The 24,655-nt window shown below is 36.6% G+C and overlaps 1 protein-coding gene across 1 annotated transcript in view; it reads right to left on the reverse strand.

The window, feature by feature from the left end:
• DMD (dystrophin) overlaps positions 1-24,655 on the reverse strand; it is a 1,739,631-nt gene that overhangs the window by 1,445,172 nt on the left and 269,804 nt on the right. The window contains exons 11-13 of the mRNA XM_068533304.1: positions 20,584-20,685; positions 20,347-20,454; positions 5,395-5,574 (exon numbers count right to left, since the gene is read on the reverse strand). Coding sequence (XP_068389405.1) covers positions 5,395-5,574; positions 20,347-20,454; positions 20,584-20,685 — 390 coding nt within the window. The remainder of the gene's footprint in view (positions 1-5,394; positions 5,575-20,346; positions 20,455-20,583; positions 20,686-24,655) is intronic.

Raw genomic sequence — 24,655 nt, forward strand, 5'->3', positions numbered from 1 at the left:
CGTGCTCACAAAGGAAGCTGGGTTATTAATCAAAAGGCTAAAAAATGTTCTATCTCATGAACAAATGCCGAGGAATTAACACAGCTAGGTATAGCATACAAGGAGTGCCCAAGTTCATGAGACTGGCGTGGTAACTAAACTGTAATGTCAATTACTGTCCTGTTTTGATACTGATATTAAGGCAATATAACTTCTTGAATAGATACTGATATTAGAATCATAAGCACAGAGTCAATATTCAAAAGATATCATAAAAGAAGTCATTCTCCCATTTGAAATAAAATATTAGATGATAGTTAAGAAGGTTTATTCCGTAAAACTCTCTCTTTAATTTTATGTATTTTGTCCCTCACTTCAAATTCTCTTTCGTACACATTGTCAGAAAAAAGAGATACATGTTGGCTTCAGGATGCATACCAAACACAGAATTTGAGCAACTGTGTGAATTAGCTGCATCTGCAAAAATTCAAGAAGCAATGAAATTTATTTTTTCTGATCCACCTGACCTTCCTCTACACACCATCTGGCAGGAAGTAACGGAACACTTTCTTTAACTAGGGATGCAGATTATTAAGCATACAGAAAAAACTTGGATTTTTCTTGCTGTGTTATTTCATTTATTGTCAGCAAATAGTAGATTTATCATATAGATGCTGAGTATTTTATCTTAATGGTATTTTAATTACATACTCATGATGAGTGAAATGTAACTATTTCAGAAGTCAGTCTTCTTCTAATAGGAAGAGAATTTCATTTTTATTATCATCTTCCAGCTGATTCTGAGATTTATACAATGGAGATAGTTGAAATCTCTTCACTAATTACTCTAGAGTTTTATATAAAATTTCAAGCAAAGAGAAACGCATCATAAACATTTAGAACTGGAAGGACACTACAGAGATCTTCCTAGACCAAATTTTTCATTTTATAAATAAGGAATGAGTGGTTCCAACAGTTAATTTAGCTGTTGTCTCTTAAATTTTCAGTGCCTACAACATTTTATGTTGTCGTAGATAAATGAATTTACAACATAAAACCAATTGCACTGATGCACACAAGGCCTGTTCTCAAACATCTACCTTAGCTGAAGGTAGCAAAAGAATACAGTTAATTCCCAAGGTTATTTGAGCTATAACTTGGAAATTTTCTAATAAAACCTTTAACCTAAGCAATTAACCAATAGATGCTCTAAAATTCAAGATAGTTAGTCCATGAATTAAGTAAGATAAAAACCTAAAATAAGTGAGGAAATTTTATTTTAATTCTGGGTTTTATAAAACCATTAAAATTGTTTTTTAATTGGCAGCAGACTGATTAGACTTGGAGAGCTTTCAGGAACCACTGAAAAGGGTTGTCAACTGAAAGGCCTTAGAGTATTTTTAATTAAAATCATTGGCAAAAAGATGAGAGGCAAACCAATTGTAACTACATTTCATGTATCAAGAGGTCTACAAAATAATGCTTTGAGAATGGGTACAGTCAGAATGTGCATGTAAAATATTTTATGGAGAGTAAAAACAGGGATCTCTAAAATATGAGAATGAACTCTGAAAAGAAAGGCAAATACAGAAATTTTCATCTTATTAATGCTTTTGCATCTATTTGCATTTCTGGTATTATGAAAAACACTAGCTTATTATCTTCAACCATGTTTTACATTACTTACATGTCTGGCAGGAGTTTTAAAACTCTCAGAAGGACATAAATAATGTAGAACAGATATATTCATACATAATATTCACTTTCTCTATTTGGGAATCCATGAGTACAGACACAGACACACACAGCATAAACATGTACGCTCATGTTCAAGGGGAGGGGAATTCTGAGGATATTAATTTTATCTTTAAGATATTTGTGCTCATAGTTCAGAACACTGCAAAAATGGTCATTAGGAATATAGCAAAATATTGATAAAATGGGAATAAGAGCTATGAACTTGCACGAATCATAAAATGTTCCTTATTTCTGGCAAAGAAGATAATTTACTCTGTTTAAAAAAATCACAAGGCTACAGAACTTCTGGATTTATCTAAATAGATATATTCTTACGTCTAAACTCATGCTGCCAAGTCTAACATAAATTACCATAATAAATTATAAAGCAAATGAATAGTATCTCCTTTCCATAGTATACCATGATTTCAGTTAAATGGGGAAAAATAATATTTCAAATCATTTAAAGTATTAACTATAATGAATTTCTGACTATCGTATTCCCTAATTACAATCAAAATATAAATATGTCCACCAGGGCACGGCATTTAGGAAAAAATAGCTGAGTAAATTTCAACGAGCATGTTTATAAAAAGTTTGGAGGAAACATAGGGTTATTCGAGTATTTAAATAAGTCAATTCAAGGTGTATTTCATTTGCTCTCTTTTCTCATTTTAAACATCCACATAGCAAATGTTATTATTCTTTTTAACTTTTGGAAACAGAAAGTATTTCCATTTTCTTAGGCTGCCTTCTCATCAACTTCAGCATCTTCAGCTTGTGTCCAGGTATTAAAGCCAAACCTGACTCTGAAATGCAACAGAGCAGTCCTCATAGTTGATTTTTTTCATGTTTTGATCTCTTGCCATGCTACTGTTTCATAAGGTCAAAATCCCTCAAAGCCTTGACCTGAATAGTAGTCAAAATTTCGGGCACATCATGAGCACATATGAGCACAATCAGATGCCTTGTCATCTCAGTCACAATTCCAACACCCTACTGGATTTTAACCATTACCAGAACTTTGCTCATTCTTTATACCAATCATTTAAAAGGATTTTTAAAAGACTGAGTATATTGTGTCATTAATGGGACTATTTTTCCCCCACAAACAGGCTGGAATATATGCATACAAGTGAGCTTTGTTCTTTAAAGTCACAACCTTACCCTCAACATTCTTGCAATTCTTATGTAATTTTGATTAAGTTCAATGTGACACGTAAGAAAGAAAATCATTTTTTTTTTTTTTTAGTTACAAGATACTATTTCTTTTTTCACTCTATCTCCTTTTAATTCCTCTTTCCCTGGGTAGCTTCCTAAGAGCCCCCCACTCGCAAACAGTGATTTGGATTGGGCCTATGATAGTGCAGTTTTGGGAAAAACCAAGGAGTGAAAAGTGAGACATGAGCTTAAGAAAGGCTCAAGCTTAGTGTCCTAGGAAGCAACTTGCTAATATAACTCAATTTATCTGCTTCTGGTCTGGTATGAGTGTATAATGGTTTAAAAATACATTTTAAAAAAAAATCATAGTGAACTACAACAAGCTGTCCAGACTCACTAAACAGAATGCCTTGCATATCAAGAGAAACTTTTTTTTTTTTTTCTCAAAATGCTTTCACGTCTATGGCTTTATTTTACCCTCATCAAACCCCAGTGAGCAAGTAGAGCAGATATATGTTATGTGTTGGAAATCATTTTATAAAGAATTACACAAACCAAAGCTAGTACTGTTTTATCATAGATTTCATAAAGTTCAAAAATAGGAGGTTAAGCAAGTTGCCCTAGGTGGTAGTCTCATAACTTTTAAGCCATTAAAAAATAAGGTTTCTATTTTATTTTTTAACCAACTAGAATAATCAAATAAGTAAGATTTTGATGAGATGCACAAGTCTCATTCCACAGAATGAGCATATTTAAATACTAGCAATATATTGCTAGGAAGGTCTCCGTTCTTCCCATTTCAGGCAGCACTGAGGAACACCAGAATGTGGGGACTGGCACATATGTCATTGTCTTACTAATTCAATGCTTTCAAAAAATATGTTCTGCAGACTTTATCAAAGGCTGCATGTAGATTACTAGCCTACTGAATGAGATTTTCTGAGCACAGAATCTAGGACTATGCATTAGAATCAGTTTCCCAGGTAACTATTATGCAGACTCAAGTTTGGAAAACCACTGCCAATAGGGCAAGTGAACCAGAATGCAACCTTTTGTTAACCCCATTACACCTCCGTGAATATATCCCCTTAAAGGGACACATTTCAAAATATCTTCATCAAATAATGCCAGTGCTTCTTAACATGGTAACTGACCATTTTACAGCACCAATAATCTATGGAACCAGTGGGTATATATTGGAATGATATCACTGATGGTTTAAAAAGTATAACACTTTCTAATATCTCACATATTTGTTACATAAATGCCAATGATCATGCAAAGTAACCAAGGCCAGATTACATATAATAAGAATCATGACCTGGTGGTAAAATCACTATTATATCAAGTAACTGCCAAAAATATAGTCAATAGAATTTTTATTATTGCCCAATGACTGTATGAGAAATGATTACAATTGATACTCCTTCAAGTTTTAAATTTTAAATATGAATTTGATTTTAAAAAAAAAGATTGAACTGTGATTGAAAATCATATGTGTTGGCTGATCATATTTTCTTAAATTATATTCTTGGAAGCAATACTTCAAACTTCATTTCTTCATCTTTCAACAAACATTTCCTAAGTGCCACTTATCAGATGCCAAGTATCAAAAAACAAATTCCCTGTACTGTCTCACAAGAGAGGAGATATATGCCTAAAGCTACTGAATGTGGCTTTAATAGAGATGTGTGCATGGTGCACTGAACTATGATCTGTGACCAATTAGTAAAAGCTTCTATAATACGAAACAATATGGCAGAATGTATTAAACACTATTAAACATAATGTTAATATTTTGAATGACTGCCCATGACTCCATCATCTAATAACCGTATCAGATAATAAAATTTTCTAGTTTAAAAATATCACATTAAAAAAAATTATCAAAACTTTTACAATTCTTAGCATAAGAACACATGACACTACAAGTAAAACATAGATGTTTTCCTAATCTACAGCCTATATGTGTTAGTATAGCTAAGCTGCATGATTTTATGAATCAACAGTCTACGGCAGAAAATCCACTGATTATAACCTCACTTGCACTAATTGAAAGAGGTCTTTAGTGAAATCAAAGGACCTGGGCCCTAGTCCTGCTCTTATCACTGACTTACCTTGGACAATTCACTTTTCCTCCCTAAACTTCATTTTCTCATTCGTAAAATGTAGAGGTCAATTAATAGCCCTCATCATTCCAGGGATCATTCCAGTGTGATGACACAGTTCCCTAGCATTTTGTCCGACTGCTCTGAGTCACTCAGATCCTCATTCCCATTGAATTGGAAGGGATTACACTCTAAGGCAGTAGCTGGTTCAGTCCACTAGCTCTCACTCCTCCACTTCTACCACATTCTCCAATGTCAAGGCAACCAAGAGAGCCATGTTGTTATTCAACTGAATACTTAGCAAGGACTAATCTAGTGACACCCTTTGCAGGGTTACAGTACCGCTCTCTTATTGCAGATTTCAAAAATCTCAAGGATAATTTACTGTAGGTTAATTATTATCACTAACCTGTGCTGAACTCTTTTCAAGTTTTTGGACTAAATTATCCCAGCGCTGGGCAAAGTTGTCCAGCCATGCTTCCATCTTTTGGGCTACCAATGTATTTTTCAGTGTTGAAAGAAGATCTTGGTTGAGTGAGCAGAGTTTGTCCATGGTTTGCTTTTTCTTTTCTAGATCGGTTTTTAAAACCTGTTAAAACAAGGAAGAACACAGACTAAGCCTAGGTTACATTTTATGAAATACTATAGTTCAATTTGCTTTTGCATGCACTTTCTCATTTGTATAGATATGGAAAGATTATAATTGGGCCTGCAAAAGATCAAGAGTTCATAAAAATATAAGTAGAAAATTATAATCCAAATAATGTTCCCAAGAAGCTTGAAGAGAAATAAAAGTCAGATGTAAAATAAACACCTCGTTAAGGCACTTACGAACTACCTTAACATTTTTGAAGAACTGCCAAGTAAAAATGTAGCATTGCTTCAAAAGGCAAAACAGAGATCGACATATGGAAATTACTTTTTAACATTTGGAGGTGTTCTAAAGTGAAAGGCATGGCTCTTGGATGTTAGTGAATTTCTTTCTAATTTCTGATAGAATTCAAATAAAATATCACATGCCAGGAGTACTGAAGAAAAGGTGGTGAATTGAGAAGATGAGCATGGCTAAGGGGACTTCCCAATCTGAAATGCTGTGATTATTTGAAAAAATTTGCAATATTATTTATTTCTATGATTTTTACATTCTTTTCATTATTTGGATACAAAAACCTTGTTATTCAGTTTACTGACTTTTTCATTTTTTAGCATCTGTTATTAACTTTCAGCTATTTGAGTAATTATCTTCTAAAGCTAATTTTAGAGCCCATTAAGTAATAGAACTAAGTAATTGAGTATAACACAAATCCTTTGGAATCACTTTGCCTGTTTACTAAATGCTTATGTGTTTTATGAAGTATTTTTATACCATTCACATTTCCAAAGTTCCTGGGAGCTATGGAGGGGGTTACACATGCCATTTGGTTGACAGAGAATGAATAAACAAAGTGGCTTGTGTGAAATCAGTAGATCAGGGCAGCTTATTCTTTCATTTTATCCATTAAGGTCAACCTATGCTTTGGGAAATCCCATTTCCATCTCCCAAATGCTAGTCCCTGATGTAATTTGTAAACACAGAGTAAGAAGAAAGAAAGGAGAGAATTATTTTATGGTCCCTTTACAATCCCCTCTTTTTGGCAGTAGCAAGTACAACGAACATAAACTAAGCTGTGAGACCTGTCTTTCCAAAATAAATGCAAATTTATTTAAGAACAACTAACACTGCACATGGCAAAGAAATGAGTATGAAACAGATGTCCCAACTGCTCATGAACCGAAGTGTCATCGACAGAGAGAAATCAATACACCCCCCCTTCCCCCTGCCACCCCGCAAAGGACACTTTATGTAGTTCATTTTGGCATGCCACCTGCATCGATAGCTCTTAACTGCAGACTGCTCTGGTGTCTCCTTCAATTAGTTCATCCTTTTCTCAGAATCTACTTCACCTGGTGTTCTTTATATTGCAGTCTTACTGCACGCCATTTTTAGGGAATAAAAGCAAGTTTTGAAATGAATTTCTAGTTTCTCCTCAATAACTGTTTTTTTCGCTATTTTTTCTAAGTCTGAAAGAATGCAATAGACCAAAATATGAATTAAGATATAAAAGTTGAATCTGAAGAAGGGGAAACCATTTGCGTTGGAAATTTATGGGTAGTCTCATGTTACCTAAAAAGATTCTCTTAGATGATCTATAAAAGTAATTGGACACCCAAAGAGATTTAGTGGCAAATGAAACGAAGCCTCCTGTGTTAACATTAAACCAAATGAAGAAGCACTTAGTGGGGCGTGGGGGGGGGGGATGAATTGGGAGATTGTGATTGACATATATACACTACTATGTATAAAATAGATAACTAATAAGAACCTGCTGTATAAAAAATAAATAAAATTCAAAAAAAAATGAAGCACTTAGTGAACATTACAAAAATAAAGGGGAAATTCGTCATTAAGGAATACAATTAGGGAAAATAACTCAAGGTAAAATAAAAACAGCATTACTGTAAAACTGTGGAATTATCAAATCAATATATTTTTACCTAAATCTGTATGACAAAAACACTGTACTAACCAAGGCTTCTATCTAGTAAATTCTAGATCTGTGTTTGTCAAATGGTAATGGCAGGATAGTAGTTCTGCCTCAGTTTGTTTCCCCTTGTTGGCTCTGGGCCAACCTCTCTCTTTCTCTCCCAATCTTTCTTCCTCTTATAATCTCCCAGTTCCTGAAGTACTCTCCCAACATAACTAAGAGAGGGAGAAAACAGGAAATCCATGGTGGTGCCAGATACATTGCATCATAGTAATGAATTGCCTTCTCCCATCTATCCTTGGAGAGCAATTATTTTAAGCTTGGATTTTGTGTGTGTATATCAAATAATTATGATTTAATTGTTACTAATATTTACAGTATAAAAAAAGATGTCTTTCTGCATATCAAGAACTGATTACAAATCTTTGACTGCCAGAGAACCAGAGAGTTCTAGAAAACTCAGGAGGCAAAAAGAAGGTCTAGAAAACATGTACAAGGCAGAGGTCAGCTAGGATTTTAAAGAAGAAATATAATTTATTTTCATAGAAGTGAGGCACCTGGACATACCTCCCAAGGTAAGCAGGAAAGTACAGCCAATAAATCAGATTGGACAGCAGTAGAAATGGGCAAGAAACAGATAAGCTGCTCAAGAAGACAGAATAAACATGTTCTATCTGGTCAAGGTTAGATGATTTGAAGTGAAAAGAGAATGTATACCTACAAAAGGCCCAGAAACTCTTCACCCTATTCTCATCAGACGTATGCTTCAGAAGAGTAATGCCAAGACAATTTCTCTTAAGCTGGCAAAACTGAATTCTGTACCTATTTTATGTGTACTTATTTGTCCATATGTAAGAAGTACTGCAATTCTTTCTAATCACCTGTTGTTGTATTTAGGTATATTGATCCACTGTGGGGGCTTCTCAACTTGAGGGAATGTCAGAATCACCAGGAAGGCTTGTTAACTGGCAGATTGCTGGGCCCTACGCTTCCAGAGTTTCTGAATCAGTAGGTCTGGGATGGGGCCTAAGAATTTGCATTTCTAACAAGTTCCCAGGCGATGCTGCTAGTGTAAGGACCACCCTTTGAGAACCACTGATACTATCTGGATGAATTCTTTGAGGGTGATCACAGGAGTTGAGGTCAAGGTAGCAAGTCCTGGTGAAACAGCACTGTCACCAGGGACTTGCCAAGCTCCCATAAGCACTCTGTCCCTGCCATCTGATCTCACAGACACTTGATAGTGACCTAATTCCACAGTACTCCTGCAGCCCCTGCACACCATCCTCTCTTTTGTCAAGTTTCCCAGAGTTGTCCTTCCCTGGCAGATGCCACGAATCCTCACAGCAACAGTACTCTGCCCCAGGAACATATTTCTTGTAGGTTTGGGCCTTCCCATGATAACCTACTTGATTCTACAAGTCTTAGAATTCACCTCAGTTTCTTCTGTCCTTTTCTTTTTATTCTTTACACCAAAAAAACCCTCAATTTTGATGACAGAAAAATAATAGACTGACATGATTTGGACAAAATGATGTATCAGGAGGAATGAAATACGTGACTCCTCATCCCCCACCTCAAATGAAAAGTAGGAGAAAATCCCATGGGTTATTAGTGATAATATTTCAAAACAAATTACACTGATTGTAAATAAAAGAGAGTTTTAGCATACTGTATCTATACCTAGGTATGTAGTAGGAACTGGTGACAGATGGTACGTGTTTTGGGTCTCAGATTGTGACATATTTTAATGAACATTAAATTCTTATTCACTGCCTGAGTCAGCAGGGGAATTTTACCTCAAATTCTAGACCAGCTGTCAGGTTTTGTTAATTGGTTTAAACTATCAAATGGTAAGACTTATACAAAACATATTTTCACTTTGTTCACAAGTAAGGTGACATAATTTGAATTTTAATCATACTGGAAAATTATTGAGACTTTGCTAAGAGAGCATTTTCATGGCCCTGAAGCTAGTAACATCTTTTACTTACAAAAATGTCAACACAGTGGCACATGATTGTTTGAAACAAAAATTTTCAACTGCAGTTATTTTCTGTCAAGGAATTTAATGTGATGAGGAGTTCTGAAATAGCTTAAAAGTCTTGGACCTGGGTCTGGATATCTTGGTGCTCATTTTAACTCTGCCACTAATCTTCTGTGACACATTATCTGTGCCATGTGTTTTCTCCTGAGCCTCAGTTTCCTCTTCTAAAATAACCTAGTCTGTCTCGTTTTCATGCCCAGTGCTCCTTAGTTCAGTTCTTCTAATTGGCCTCCTTACTACCAAAAGTCTTACTACCAAAGAGCATTCCAAAAATGTAAACATGATTGTTATTCAACTCCCAATGGCTACCCACTAGTTGAAGAACAAAATTACAAATGTGATCGATGATATTATTGCACTGTTTGAAACATAGATTACTTTTCTAAAATCTGTCTTTAGTAGTAACATCACTCAAAAAAACATACCTTCTCTGAGGAATGATTTCCTATCAACAATAAGCTGGCGTGTAATAACAAGTAATACCTACGTGAATCTATCTTAAATTAAAAGCCTATACGGGGGAGGAGCTTCAAGATGGCGGAAGAGTAAGAAGCGGAGATCACCTTCCTCCCCACAAATACATCAGAAATACATCTACATGTGGAACAACTCCTACAGAACACCTACTGAATGCTGGCAGAAGACCTCAGACCTCCCAAAAGGCAAGAAACTCCCCACGTACCTGGGTGGGGCAAAAGAAAAAAGAAAACACAGAGACAAAAGAATAGGGGCGGGACCTGCACCACTGGGAGGGAGCCATGAAGGAGGAAAGGTTTCCACACACTAGGAAGCCCCTTTGCGGGCGGAGACTGGGGGTGGCGGAGGGGGGAAGCTTCGGAGCCACGGAGGAGAGCGCAGCCACAGGGGTGAGGAGGGCAAAGCGGAGAGATTCCCGCACAGAGGCTCGGCGCCGAGCAGCACTCACCAGCCCGAGAGGCTTGTCTGCTCACCCGCCGGGGCGGGCGGGGCTGGGAGCTGAGGCTCGGGCTTCTGAGGTCGGATCCCAGGGAGAGGACTGGGGTTGGCTGCCTGAACACAGCCTGAAGGGGTTAGTGCACCACAGCTAGCAGGGAGGGAGTCCGGGAAAAGGTCTGGAGCTGCCGAAGGGACAAGAGACTTTTTCTTCCCTCTTTGTTTCCTGGTGCGCGAGGAGAGGGGATTAAGAGCGCCACTTAAAGGAGCTCTAGAGACGGGCACGAGCTGCGGCCATCAGCGCGGACACCAGAGACGGGCATGGGACGCTAAGGCTGCTGCCGCCGCCGCCAAGAAGCCTGTGTGCAAGCACAGGTCACTATCCACACCTCCCCTCCCGGGAGCCTGTGCAGCCCGCCACTGCCAGGGTCCCGTGATCCAGGGACAACTTACCCAGGAGAACACACGGAGGGCCTCAGGCTGGTGCAACGTCATGCCGGCCTCTGCTGCTGCAGGCTCGCCCCGCCTACGAACCCCTCCCTCCCCCCGGCCTGAGTGAGCCAGAGCCCCCGAATCAGCTGCTCCTTTAACCCCGTCCTGTCTGAGCAAAGAACAGACGCCCTCAGGCGACCTACACGCAGAGGCGGATCCAAATCCAAAGCTGAACCCCCAGAGCTGTGCGAACAAATGAGAGAAAGGGAAATCTCTCCCAGCAGCCTCAGGAGCAGCAGATTAAATCTCCACAATCAACTTGATATACCCTGCATCTGTGGAATACCTGAATAGACAACGAATCATCCCAAATTGAGGAGGTGGACTTTGGGAGCAAGGATATATATATATTTTTTCCCTTTTTCTCTTTTTGTGAGTGTGTATGTGTATGCTTCTCTGTGTGATTTTGTCTGTATAGCTTTGCTTTTACCATTTGCCCTAGGGTGCTGTCTGTCCAATTTTTATTTTATTACTTAAAAAAATTTTTTTGCTTAATAATTATTTTTTTATTTTAATAACTTTATTTTATTTTATTTTACTTTATTTTATTTTATTTTATCTTCTTCTTTCTTTCTTTCTTTTTTTCCTCCCTTTTATTCTGAGCCGTGTGGAGGACAGGCTTTTGGTGCTCCAGCCAGATGTCAGGGCTGTGCCACTGAGGTGGGAGAGCCAAGTTCAGGACACTGGTCCACTAGAGACCACCCAGCTCCACGTAATATCAAATGGCGAAAATTTCCCAGAGATATCCATCTCAATGACAAGACCCAGCTCCACTCAACGACCAGCAAGCTACAGTGCTGGACACCCTATGCCAAACAACTAGCAAGTCAGGAACACAACCCCATCCATTAGCAGAGAGGCTGCCTAAAATCATAATAAGGCCACAGACACCACAAAACACACCACCAGACGTGGACCTGCCCACCAGAAAGACAAGATCCAGCCTCATCCACCAGAACACAGGCACTAGTCCCCTCCACCAGGAAGCCTACACAACCCACTGAACCAACCTTAGCCAATGGGGACAGACACCAAAAACAACGGAAACTACGAACCTGCAGCCTGAGGAAAGGAGACCCCAAACACAGTAAGTTAAGCAAAATGAGAAGACAGAGAAACACACAGCAGATGAAGGAGCAAGGCAAAAACCCAACAGACCTAACAAATGAAGAGGAAATAGGCAGTCTACCTGAAAAAGAAATCAGAATAATAATAGTAAAGATGATCCAAAATCTTGGAAATAGAATGGAGAAAACACAAGAAACGTTTAACAAGGAACTAGAAGAACTAAAGAGCAAACAAACAGAGATGAACAACATAATAAATGAAATAAAAATTCTCTAGAAGGGATCAATAGCAGAATAACTGAGGCAGAAGAATGGAAAAGTGACCTGGAAGATAAAATAGTGGAAATAACTACTGCAGAGCAGAATAAAGAAAAAAGAATGAAAAGAACAGAGGACAGTCTCAGAAACCTCTGGGAAAACATTAAAAGCACCAACATTTGAATCATAGGGGTCGCAGAATAAGAAGATAAAAAGAAAGGGACTGAGAAAATATTTGAAGAGATTATAGTTGAAAGCTTCCTTAATAAGGGAAAGGAAATAGTTAATCAAGTCCAGGAAGCACAGAGAGTCCCATACAGGATAAATCCAAGGAGAAACATGCCAAGAAACATATTAATCAAACTATCAAAAATTAAATACAAAGAAAAAATATTAAAAGCAGCAAGGGAAAAACAACAAGTAACACATAAGGGAATCCCCATAAGGTTAACAGCGGATCTTTCAGCAGAAACTCTGCAAGCCAGAAGGCAGTGGCAGGACATATTTAAAGTGATGAAAGAGGAAAAACCTACAGCCAAGATTACTCTACCCAGAAAGGATCACATTCAGATTTGATGGAGAAATTAAAAGCTTTACAGACAAGCAAAAGCTAAGAGAATTAAGCAGCACCAAACCAACCCTACAACAAATGCTAAAGGAACTTCTCTAGGCAGGAAACACAAGGGAAGGTAAAGACCTACAAAAATAAACCCAAAACAACTAAGAAAATGGTAATAGGAACATACATATCAATTATTACCTTAAATGTAAATGGATTAAATGCTCCAACCAAAAGACACAGACTGGCTGAATGGATACAAAAACAAGACCCGTATACATGCTGTCTACAAGAGACCCACTTCAGACCTAGGGACACATACAGACTGAAAGTGAGGGGATGGAAAAAGATATTCCATGCAAATGGAAATCAGAAGAAAGCTGGAGTAGCAATTCTCATATCAGACGAAATAGACTTTAAAACAAAGACTATTACAAGAGACAAAGAAGGACACTACATAATGATCAAGGGACCAATCCAAGAAGAATATATAACAATTGTAAATATTTATGCACCCCACAGAGGAGCACCTCAATAGGTAAGGAAAATACTAACAGCCATAAAAGGGGAAATCGACAGTAACACAATCAGTAGGGGACTTTAACACTCCACTTTCACCAATGGACAGATCATCCAAAATGAAAATAAATAAGGAAACACAAGCTTTAAATGATACATTAAACAAGATGGCCTTAATTGATATTTATAGGACATTCCATCCAAAAACAACAGAATATACATTCTTCTCAAGTGCTCATGGAACGTTCTCCAGGATAGATAGATCATATCTTGGGTCACAAATCAAGCCTTGGTAAATTTATGAAAATTGAAATCATATCAAGTATCTTTTCCGACCACAATGCAATGAGACTAGATATCAATTACAGGAAAAAATCTGTAAGAAATACAAACACATGGAGGCTAAACAACACACTACTTAATAACCAAGAGATCACTGAAGAAATCAAGGAGGAAATCAAAAAATATTTAGAAACAAATGACAATGAAAACACAACCACCCAAAACCTACGGCACGCAGCAAAAGCAGTTCTAAGAGGGAAGTTTATAGCTATACAAGCCTACCTTAAGAAACAAGAAACATCTCAAATAAACAACCTAAACTTACACCTAAAGCAATTAGACAAAGAAGAACAAAAAATCCCAAAGTTAGCAGAAGGAAAGAAATCATAAAGATCAGATCAGAAATAAATGAAAAAGAAATGAAGGAAACGATAGCAAAGATCAATAAAACTAAAAGCTGGTTCTTTGAGAAGGTAAACAAAATTGGTAAACCATTAGCCAGACTCATCAAGAAAAAAAGGGAGAAGGCTCAAATCAACAGAATTAGAAATGAAAAAGGAGAAGTAACAACTGACACTGCAGAAATACAAAGGATCATGAGAGATTACTACAAGCGACTATAGGCCAATAAAATGGACAACCTGGAAGAAATGGACAGATTCTTAGAAATGCACAACCTTCCAAGACTGAACCAGGAAGAAACAGAAAATATGAACAGACCAATCACAAGCAATGAAATTGAAACTGTGATTAAAAATCTTCCAACAAACAAAAGCCCAGGACCAGATGGCTTCACAGGTGAATTCTATCAAACATTTAGAGAAGAGTTAACACTTATCCTTCTCAAACTCTTCCAAAATATAGCAGAGGGAGGAACACTCCCAAACTCATTCTACGAGGCCACCACACCCTGATACCAAAACCAGACAAAGATGTCACAAAAAAAGAAAAGTACAGGTCAATATCACTGATGAACATAGATGCAAAAATCCTCAACAAAATACTAGCAAACAGAATCCAACAGCGCATTAAAAGGATCAGACACCATGATCAAGTGGGGTTTATCCCAGGAATCCAAGGATTCTTCCATATACACAAATCAATCAATGTGATACACCATATTAACAAATTGAAGGAGAAAAGCGATATGATGATCTCAATCGATGCAGAGAAAGCTTTTGACAAAATTCAACACCCATTTATGATAAAAACCCTGCAGAAACTGGGCATAGAGGGAACTTTCCTTGGCATAATAAAGGCCATATATGACAAACCCACAGCCAACATCATCCTCAATGGTGAAAAACTGAAACCGTTTCCACTAAGATCAGGAACAAGACAAGGTTGCCCACTCTCACCACTATTATTCAACATAGTTTTGGACATTTTAGCTACAGCAATCAGAGAAGAAGAAGGAATCCAAATCGGAAAAGAAGAAGTAAAGCTGTCACTGTTTGCAGATGACATGATACTATACATAGAGAATCCTAAAGATGCTACCAGAAAACTACTAGAGCTAATCAATGAATTTGGTAAAGTAGCAGGATACAAAATTAATGCACAGAAATCTCTTGCATTCCTATACACTAATGATGAAAAATCTGAAAGAGAAATTAAGAAAACACTCCCATTTACCATTGCAACAAAAAGAATAAAATATCTAGGAATAAACCTACCTAAGGAGACAAAAGACCTGTATGCAGAAAACTATAAGACACTGATGAAAGAAATGAAAGATGATACAAACAGATGGAGAGATATACCATATTCTTGGATTGGAAGAATCAATATTGTGAAAATGACTATACTACCCAAAGCAATCTACAGATTCAATGCAATCCCTATCAAACTACCACTGGTATTTTTTACAGAACTAGAGCAAAAAATTTCACATTTGTATGGAACCACAAAAGACCCCGAATAGCCAAAGCAATCTTGAGAAAGAAAAACGGAGCTGGAGGAATCAGGATCCCTGACTTCAGACTATACTACAAAGCTACAGTAATCAAGACAGTATGGTACTGGCACAAAAAAACAGAAATATAGATCAATGGAACAGGAGAGAAAGCCCAGAGATAAACCCACGCACATATGGTCACCTTATCTTTGATAAAGGAGGCAAGCATATAGAGTGGAGAAAAGACAGCCTCTTCAATAAGTGGTGCTGGGAAAACTGGACAGCTACATGTAAAAGAATGAAATTAGAACACTCCCTAACACCATACACAAAAATAAACTCAAAATGGATTAAAGACCTAATATGTAAGGCCAGACACTATCAAACTCTTAGAGGAAAACATAGGCAGAGCACTCTATGACATAAATCACAGCAAGATCCTTTTTGACCCACCTCCTAGAGAAATGGAAATAAAAACAAAAATAAACAAACGGGACCTAATGAAACTTAAAAGCTTTTGCACAACAAAGGAGACCATAAACAAGACTAAAAGACAACCCTCAGAATGGGAGAAACTATTTGCAAATGAAGCAACTGACAAAGGATTAATCTCCAAAACATACAAGCAACTCATGCAGCTCAATACCAAAAAAAACAAAGAACCCAATCCAAAAATGGGCAGAAGACCTAAATAGACATTTCACCAAAGAAGATATAGATTGCCAACAAACACATGAAAGAATGCTCAACATCATTAATCATTAGAGAAATGCAAATCAAAACTACAATGAGATATCATCTCACACCAGTCAGAATGGCCATCATCAAAAAATCTACAAACAATAAAGGCTGGAGAGGGTGTGCAGAAAAGGGAACCCTCTTGCACTGTTGGTGGGAATGTAAATTGATACAGCCACTATGGAGAACAGTATGGAGGTTCCTTAAAAAACTAAAAATAGAACTACCATACGAACCAGCAATCCCACTACTGGGCATATACCCTGAGAAAACCATAATTCAAAAAGAGTCATGTACCGAAATGTTCATTGCAGCTCTATTTACAATATCCAGGACATGGAAACAACCTAAGTGTCCATCGACAGATGAATGGATAAAGAAGATGTGGCACATATATACAATGGAATATTACTCAGCCATAAAAAGGAACGAAACTGAGTTATTTGTAGTGAGGTGGATGGACCTAGAGACTGTTCTACAGAGTGAAGTAAGCCAGAAAGAGAAAAAGAAATACCGTATGCTAACACATATATATGGAATCTAAAAAAGAAAAAAGAAAAAAGAAAAAAAATGGTTAGAAGAACCTAGGGGCAAGACGGGAATAAAGATGCAGACCTACTAGAGAATGGACTTGAGGATACGGGGAGGGGGAAGGGTAAGCTGGGACAAAGTGAGACAGTGTCATGGACATATATACACTTCCAAATGTAAAATAGCTAGCTAGTGGGAAGCAGCGGCATAGCACAGGGAGATCAGCTCGGTGCTTTGTGACCACCTAGAGGGGTGGGATAGGGACGGTGGGAGGGAGGGAGATGCAAGAGGGAAGAGATATGGGGACATATGTATATGTATAACTGATTCACTTTGTTATAAAGCAGAAACTAACACACCACTGTAAAGCAATTATACTCCAACAAAGATGTTAAAAAAATAAAAAAATAATAATAAAATAAAATCCATTGTTTTAGCAAAAAAAAAAAAAAAAAAGTCTATAGAAAATTAGTAACTCTGGAGCAAAAAATGCATGATACAAATAAATATTTGGTAAAATGGTATGAATTTAACTGGGGAGATTTATTTAAGATTAGCTTTAAATAAATGATTTAATTATTATGATGTATAATACATCATATCAATACAGACATAAATAGATTAATTTAAGTAAAGTTATGAAATATTATTTACAGTAGACCTTTGTTTTATATTAGAGTTAACATCAAGTTAGCATTTACTAGAATTGATCAAAAATCAAAAAGAAATTATGCAATATTTTATTTGAATAATCAAACTCTTAATATTCGATTTTCCTCTCCCTTACTGGAAAATAACAAAATTCAAAGTGGAAGAGAAGCTTTGGAGATCTTTTTTAATCCCATAAGCTTCAACTCAAACTGAAATGTCTCAGTGAAGCCTGCTGTCTTCTTATTGCCAAAGTTCATTAATTCCTCACAACACACAACACAGGCACTATAATCAATGCCATTTGGTTTGCTTTAATGTTTTTCTTGTTTCCCAAACTAGGGAATAAGCCCCTTCTATGTGAGCATAATCATCTTTTGTGCTTCTCTTTATATTTCTCAGAGAATCTACTTAAGTTTACTTTAGACTCACTAGACTTACTAAACTTAAGTTTACTTTAGAATTATACTGTTCAGAACTTTATGGAACATTCACAGGTACTTCCTAGTGCTACCTTTTAATTTTTAATGAAATCTTATTCCAGGTACGCTATACATTTTCAAGAGTACAATTCTGTTTCAAAAAACAAAGTTGAAACTTTACCTATATATTATGAAATTAATGTTTCTATCCCTCCAAAATTGATATTTTGAAGGCCTAACCTCCCAATGTGATATTAGGAGGTGGAGCTTTTGGGAGATAATTAGGCTTAGATGAGGTCATGAGAGTAAGGCCCTCATGCTAGGATTAGTGCCCTTATAAAAAGAGGAAGCAACACCAGAGCTTCCTCTATCTCGCTATGTGAGGATACAGCAAGAAGGTGCTGTCTGGAAGCCAGGAAGAGGGCCCTCACCAAGAACCAAATCTTCCAGCACCTTGATCTTGTGCTTCCCAGCTTCCAGCCCTGTAAGAAATAAATATCTACTGTTAAGCCACCAGTCTGTGGCATTTTGTCATAGCAGCCCAAGCAGACTAAGACAGGAACTGGGACCAAGAACTGGTGCGCTCTTGTAACAAATACCTGAAAATGCAGAAACAGCTTTGGACTGGTTAATGGGTAGAGGCTGGAAAAGTTTTGAGGTGCATGTTAGAAAAAGCCAAGATTGCCATGAAGATACTCTAAAGGGTAATTCTGGTGAGGACTCAGAAAAGAGAAGAGCTGGAAAGAAAGTTTCCATCTTTTTCGACAATACATAAATAATCATGAACAGAATGTTGGTATAAATATGGATGGTAAAGGCCATTCTGATGAAGTCTCAGATGGAAATAAGGAACATATCGGACAAAGGAGACGATCCTTGTTATAAAGTTGCAAAGAACTTGACTGAACTGTGTTAATGTTCTAGTATTTTGTGGAAGGTAGAACTTGTGAGTGATGAAATTGGATATTTACCTAAGAAATTTGATGTCTTTAGGAGATATCTAAGCCAAGTGCGGAAGGAACAGCATGGTTTCTCCTGAATGCTTATGGTAAAATGCAAGAAGAGAGAAACTGATTGAAGAAGGAACTGTTAAGCAAAAAGGAACCAGAACTCGTGGATTTGGAAAATTCTCAGCCTATACATATTACAAAAAATGAGAAAGCACAGTTCAGAAGAGAACAGTAAGGGTGTGGTTGATTCACCATTTGATAAGGAGATTAGTGTGGGTGTGAACCAGAGACCTAATCAGCCATCTCATCAGAAGCTCGGGATACAGATGGGATTATACCAGCAGAAACTGCCAGCTGGGACTAATGGAAACAACGAAAACTGGATGGACTGAAGGAAGGCTGTGAACATGTGCTATTCCTCAAGAAGAGGGAAGAACGATATAGGTGATTCAGAGATCATCAGAGCTGCCACCCCCACCACAGGCCCAGGAGGCCAGGCTAGTTCCTCCTGGGCTTCAAAGGGTGGGGCCACCTCTCAAGTTTGGAATGCCCCCACCCAGTGCCTCAGGAGCAGCCACCACAGGGAGTCCTGTGGGTGGGGCTGCTGCAGAGAGCCATGGGGGCAGGAAGTGCCCTGTGAAGCTGAAGAGGCAAGGCCACCTTGCGGAACCCTGGGGGTGATGTTGCCACTCCAGTGGTCCTGCAGCGCAGAGCATCATTCTAAAGCAGGTTATTCTCATACCTTAAGATCTAATGGAATTGTTCTTACTATGCTTTAGACTTATTTGGGGCCCATCACCCCTTCCTTCTTTCCTATTTCCCCCTTTTAGAATGGGAATGCCTATCCTATACCTGTCACACCACTGTATTTCGGAAGCACATAACTAGTCTGGTTTCACGGGTTCACTGTTGGACAACTCGGCCTCAGGATGAATTATACCTGGAGTCTTATTCATATCTGATTTAGATGATGATGAGACTTTGGACTTTACACTGTACACTGTAGAGATGATGTTGGAACCAGTTAAGACTTTTGGGGCTATTCGTACGGAATGAATTTATTTTGCATGTGAAAAAGACATGAATTTTGGGAGTCCAGGGGTGTAATGATATGGACTAAATGATTGTGTCTCCACAAAATTTGTATGTTGAAATCCTACCCCCCCATGGTATTAGGACATTGGGCCTTCCTTCGGGAGGTAATTAGGTTTAGATGAGGTTATGATGGTGAAGCTCCCATGCTGGGATTCATGGCCTTATAAGAAGAGGCAGAGACACTAGAGTTTCTCTTCCCACTGTGTGAGGACAGCAGCCCCAGCTCACTACAACATTATACCTTTCCCTATTTTAATTAAGAAAAGTAACAATATGGTATAATTGAATAGACTGATCTAAGCAAGAACAATGAATATTTCATTTAAGATCTGAAAGAATAGAAAGACCAAATAATGATGTTAGTATAAGCTATTGGGTTGTTTTGTTTTAAAGACTATTGAAAGCTAAAAAATACATACAGCCAGTTTTTGAAGACTTGATAACATTTCACTTTGCTCCTTAAAGCCAGTTGTGTGAATCTTATTCACTGCATCTTCTTTTTCTGAAAGCCATGCACTAAAAAGGCACTGAAAGAAATCAAATAGTTCCAAAAGAGAAAAACAATAATTATTAAAGTACATCATTATATTTTTTCATTTATCCATTTAATATCTCTCCATGTCTTTCACTGATATAATATCCCCCACATGAGTCACCTGTTCTTCAGTAAAACGTTGCCATTTTAGAAGAATGTCTTGTAAAAGAACCCAGCGATCTTCTGTCCACCTACAGATGTTTGCCCACCGATCTCCCAGTACCTGGGGAAGAGAAAACCCACCACAACATCAGCAAACAATTAATTGTTAACTGAATTTTATTAAAAATGGCATGAATGATTTATAAAAGTATCTAACTTTGAGCCCCCTATTTATACCAGGAGTTGTAAAGAACACCCTGCCAGCTTCTGCTTATAATTAGATAAGCATTGTGCCTTTCATTTGTCGTTAGATTAGTTCACTCTTTCTTTCACCTTACATTGAAAAGCAAAGATACTTACCAGAAGTCTGAGGCAGATATTACACCACTATTTGAAATGTCTCCACAGTAAATGCAAGCAAAAATATAAATGTAGAATTAAAGAGGATTTTTCATTGATAATATGTAAAATGTGTATCTCTCTTAGGTCTGAAAATACATCCCAAAGAATAAAAGTCTGACTACTAAATAAGAGGCCGAAAAAAGACTCTCATTTGAAGCAATCTTGTATAATTTGAATTGCTTAAGGTCCTGATTGTAGAAGAAAATTAGTAGTGACTTAACATCATATCCACATGTGAATTTTTAAAGTTAACTGGATTATTATTACAAAGTATTTAAATTCACTATTTCTCTAAACTATTCTAGTGAGAAAACTGTAATATTTCCTGAGTAATAGTTATCCTATCTTTAGCATGTCACTAATATCTATATGCACACACTGTTTTAATATGTAATATAAACCAAGCACCAATGGTTTTTAGATGGAAAAAATATGTTGTGATGATTTCTGTGTAAAGGGAGTGTTTTAAGAAAAGAAATATATCATTAATTTCAACTCCATTAGGATGTACTTCAGAGCCAAAAATTTCAACTTTTTTGACTTTCTCATAAATAATAGAATTATTTTCCCATAGATATTGGATCTCTAGACCTAGAAGTATCTCAAAATATGGATGTCTTATTTTGTATAGAATTAGAGCTAGAAAAAATGTTTGTAACTCATATTTTTTACAAATATACTCAAGTATCTAAGATAAGCCTGATCATAATTTCTACCTTACTTGATGCTACATGTTTGGATTGATCCACCTAGAAAATTTTGATATATGATTCAAATAATACATGTGTTATTAGCATCATGGCAAAATCCATCTATTCCTAATTAATTCAGAGACCTACCTAATTTTTTTAAAAAATGTGTTTAATCTACCATCTTTTCAAAAAGGGAGTCTCATACATGGGTAAGGAGTAGGCAATAAACATTTTACTACAATATTAAAATGATCATGGACTCATATGCAGCCGAGTCACAGGTGAGTTTTCAATTTTTCTTCAGAAATGTCAATAAAAATGTTATTGCTTTCAGCATAACGTAACTGATTTTTGTATTTTTTATAGTTTCATTCTCTACTCTATTCCTTTTGAATTACGTTAGTTATGGCAGAAGCCATAGCACTGGAATAGTGATGCAAGATACCCACAGGGAATGTGCTAACGTAACTCAATGAATTCAATATTAGCCATTTAATTATTACAATCAAACATTTGGGATTTTTTTCCTAAAACATATTAGAAGTTCTTTTAGTGAACTTCCTAGTTACCATGTCAGGATGCATCAGATAAAATGGCATGTAACATACCTGTTAATGGATTAGTTGTGAAAAAACTAGCTCCAAAGAGAGAAAATCTCACTCCTTAGCCATAAACTACACCATCTGCCTGATTTTATGATGCAGATATAAAAGGTTAAATTGTGGGATGTTTATTGCAGGGCTCCAACCTCAGGGGAGATGGGTGTCAAGGGGGTAAGAGATAAACTCAAGCTGTAGGTAGCACCACCTTCATAAATGAAAGAAAATCAACTAAGGCGTCCAAATAGGTATAACATCTCTCTAGTGCTACAAGACACACAAAGGTAGTGTCCACTGAAGTAGCATCTTAGGTTTGTAATCTCATAGATGGATGATTATTATTTATTAATTTTAGTAGGACATCATATAAAACAAATTCACATAAAGACCTCTATACCAGATTGCTTAAGATTAAATTTATAGAAATTCCAAAATATATTGTGATATACTACAGTTTTTTTCACTATATGAATGAGTTATAAAAAACAATAATAAATATTATTTTAGGTACAGAGTCAACCTAGTTAAAACAACTATTTTAAGAATATTATTTCCATCAACAGATGAATAGATAATGCAATTCTGCCATTTGCAACAACATGGATGGGCTTGGAGGGCATTATGCTAAATGAAATAAGTCAGAGAAAGACAAATACTGTATGATATCACTTATATGTGTACTCTGAAAAATACATAAAACTAGTGAATATAACAAAAAAGACGCAGACTCATAGATATAGAGAACAAACAAGTGTTTACCAGTGGGGAGAGGGGAGGGGCATTATAGGGGTAGGGGATTAAGAGGTACAAACTATTAGGTATAAAATAAGCTACAAGGATATATTGTACAAAACAGGGAATATAGCCAGTACTTCATAATAAATATAAATGGAGTATAACCTTTAAAATTGTGAATCACTATACTGTACAACTGTAACTTACATAGTATTGTACATCAACTATACTTCAATAAAAAAGGAAGAAAAAAAGATTAGTATTAAAAGTGGCCTTTGTATTCAAATAATCATAATAGGTAACTGAAAATTCACTGAAGCAGGTTTATAATTCAGTCTATTTAATTTAACTAATAGTTAATTATAAGCTCCAATTCATTCATTCACCAATCATGAATTTATTTAAGCAACAAATATTTATTGAACATAAACTATGTGCCCAAAATTAACAGAATAAAGATGTTATGGACTGAATTGTGTCTGCCTAAAATTCATATGTTAAAGCCCTATTGCCCTCTATCCCAGCATGTGACTGTATTAGAAGACAGGACCTTGATAGGCAGGGCCTTTAAATAGGGCTTTTCAGTTAAAATGAGGCTGTTAGGGTGGGCTCTAATTCAGTCTGACAAATGTCCTTATAAGAAGAGGAAATCTGGATACACAGAAAGACACTAGGGATGTGTGAGCACAGAGGAGAGACCATGTGCGGACAATGAGAAGGCCGCCGTCCGCAAGCCAAGGAGAGAGGCCTCAAGAAACCAAACCTGCCAATACTTTGATCTTGGACTTCTAGACTCCAGAACTGTGAGAAAATATATTTCTGTTGTTTAGGGCAGCCAATCTCTGGCATTTTGTCATGGCACAGCTAACAAACTACACAAGACAAATTTAAGAAAGGTTGATTCCATAGCACTGCAAAATGTCCCACAAAACTAAAGTTGTTACAGGTAAAGATGTACATATTACAGTGGGAAAATTCTAGAGAATACATTTCAATTACTAGAGTAAAATGAATTTAAATTGTTCAAATGGAGCAGAGTTTTAATAATGTATTGTGACAACTTCTCAAATACAAATATGCTGTCACTTAGTGATTTTGTATCTTATGTGGGGAAGATAAAAATATCTAGAGCCAAACCACTTGGATTCAAGTCTTAGGTCAATCAATTGCTTGGATTACCAATGTGTGTATGTCTTTTCAAATTACGAAAACATTTTAAATCCATAACTTCTTGTAATAATACCAGCAATTCTTTATCTCTCCCTGCTCAATGAAATCAAGTGACTTTTTCAAGAAATTTATGGCTAAATAATTTAATGTCTCTCAAAGAAAATAATCATACCAACCACTTAAAGAATTGCTTCAAATATTAAACAAGATCATGTATTGAAAAGCAGTTTTAATTTGAAATGAGTTATACAAGTGTCGGTGGTTATTTACATTTTGCTTGATCATAGTATTTATATCGAACCTTCTATGAACCACCAAGGTGAACTATTTTACTCACTCTAGAAAAGTACTTATTAAATCTTTACAGATAGACGTTTAGAATTCCAGTATATTCCTTTTTAAATATTTCCCACACAAGAGAGCATACATATCCTTCAGTAACACATTCTACTGCCTAAATCTATCCTACTCTCAGAACAATCTCAATGAACTG

The sequence above is a fragment of the Eschrichtius robustus genome, chromosome X (assembly GCF_028021215.1).
Source record: "Eschrichtius robustus isolate mEscRob2 chromosome X, mEscRob2.pri, whole genome shotgun sequence".
In the NCBI taxonomy this organism is placed as follows: Eukaryota; Metazoa; Chordata; class Mammalia; order Artiodactyla; family Eschrichtiidae; genus Eschrichtius; species Eschrichtius robustus.